This window comes from Chrysochloris asiatica, unplaced genomic scaffold, assembly GCF_000296735.1.
Source record: "Chrysochloris asiatica unplaced genomic scaffold, ChrAsi1.0 scaffold00124, whole genome shotgun sequence".
Taxonomy (NCBI): Eukaryota; Metazoa; Chordata; class Mammalia; order Afrosoricida; family Chrysochloridae; genus Chrysochloris; species Chrysochloris asiatica.
Genome location: NW_006408642.1, coordinates 6,115,039 through 6,116,776, shown reverse-complemented (window position 1 = coordinate 6,116,776; position 1,738 = coordinate 6,115,039). Strand labels below are relative to the sequence as shown.

Below are 1,738 nucleotides of genomic sequence, written 5' to 3'. Positions count from 1 at the left end.
TAACAAGGAAAGTTATAGCATGCTATTAAATCAAAGGCAATTTCTGTCCTCATTTTAGAGAAGCCTGCTATTATGGCACAAAGTCAACTGATTAAAAACAAAACAGAGAAAGTCACATGTGGAAAGCAAAGCAAAACCTTTCTTTTTGAGTGTGTTTAGGGAGTCTCTACCGACTCGACAGCACTTCACACCACACCACCAGGAGTCTCTGGTAGTGCACATGGTTAATTAGCCTGGCTGGTAAACAAGATTAAAGTCTACCCAGAGGCATCTTGGTTAGAAAGGCATGGTAAGCTACATCTGAACAATCAGCCACTGAACACACTATGGTGCACAGTTCTACTCTGAAACACATGGGGCCACCTGACTGGAATCAACTGGAGGCACCTGATTGTTGTTGTGTTTCTGCTGTGTGTGTCTGTTGTGTGTCTGCTGAGGCCTGGTCAGTTTTGTTCATCCCTTTATCCTCAGAGCCTAGAAGAATGGCTGCCTTGCAGACAGCATCTGACAAATATTTGCAGAAAACAGGCATGTCCCAGGCCTGGGCCTTCCCAACTCAACTAGTTCAAGTCAATAATTAAAACTGGAACATTTCATTCACATATCTCATTCAAACCCAGTGCATCTCTCTAATTACCACCTATAAGTTTCCCACAACACCTCTCTCCTATAGCCTTGCATGTTGTTGTTGTTGTTGTTAAGTGCAATCGAGTCAACCACCTCCAATGAAGAAGTAAGACAGCAGTACATTTGTAGCTTATAGCTCAGCCAAAAACATTTTTTAATAAGGGAATATGAAAGCTTGTTAACAGATGGACAAAGTATACTGAAAAACCAAGTGATTATGTAAAAAAATGATGTATTTGTCTTTTCTAAAAGTTGATTAAAATAAATTCTATAGCCAGAGTGCAGATAATTTTTGATTCACCCTTGTAAGTATATTTCATTTTATGCTATGAAATGTCCCTTTTTCTGGAGTTTAACATTTTCCCTGCTAAAATCCCTAATTATCTTCACCTTCTGAACTACAAAGAAATCTCCCCAGGTATGCTCAGGTTTTCTGAAGGCCCATGGGCCTGCTTCTTGGAAGAGTTACCTCGTGTTGAAGAGGGCAGCCTTTACAGCAATGGAGATGGCATCAAACAAATTTCCACCACATTCCAGCAGCTGAGAGACACGGGTTAAGGGAGGAGGAGGAAAAAGCAGACACCATTAGTTACCTGAGGTATTACCCTCGTCTTACCCAAGTCAAGGAAAGGGATTTCTAAGTGATGTTGACTAACTGTGGTTATCAAATACAAGACAGGCAGTGTGGCTGCTCTCTTGGCTGTCCCACAGTGAGCACATCTTCTCACTAAGGCTCATAGTAACTTACCTGAACCACAGGCACCTTCCCATGGCTATGCTTACAAAGGCTTGAGAAGGCACACAGTTGGCTCCAGCTGTGGAACCACCATGCAAGTTTCTCCTCTGCTTGCTGGGGATCTCTGCTCACAGAGCCCCCAGCCAGTTGGCTGTGTGCTGAAGGAGGCACCATCACCAGATACTTGCCCGCTGCATTATAAGTGTTACTCCAATCCTCGCTCCCATATTGCCTGGACTCCTAAATCAGTGAAAAATGGCAGCCATGAATGTTGCAGCTGCTACCACTAGTCAATGTTGCACAGTGACCAGTGTTATTTAGAACACTATGCTTCTTAGATTCATTTATTTATATAATGAAAACTAAGGTACCTCA

General features: G+C 42.6%; 1 protein-coding gene across 1 annotated transcript in view; it reads right to left on the bottom strand.

Annotated features, from left to right (window-relative positions):
- The window catches only part of EXOSC7 (exosome component 7), a 53,838-nt gene that overhangs the window by 11,892 nt on the left and 40,208 nt on the right, over positions 1 to 1,738 (bottom strand). The window contains exon 5 of the mRNA XM_006868784.1: positions 1,097 to 1,167. Within this exon, the coding sequence (XP_006868846.1) occupies positions 1,097 to 1,167 (71 nt within the window). The remainder of the gene's footprint in view (positions 1 to 1,096; positions 1,168 to 1,738) is intronic.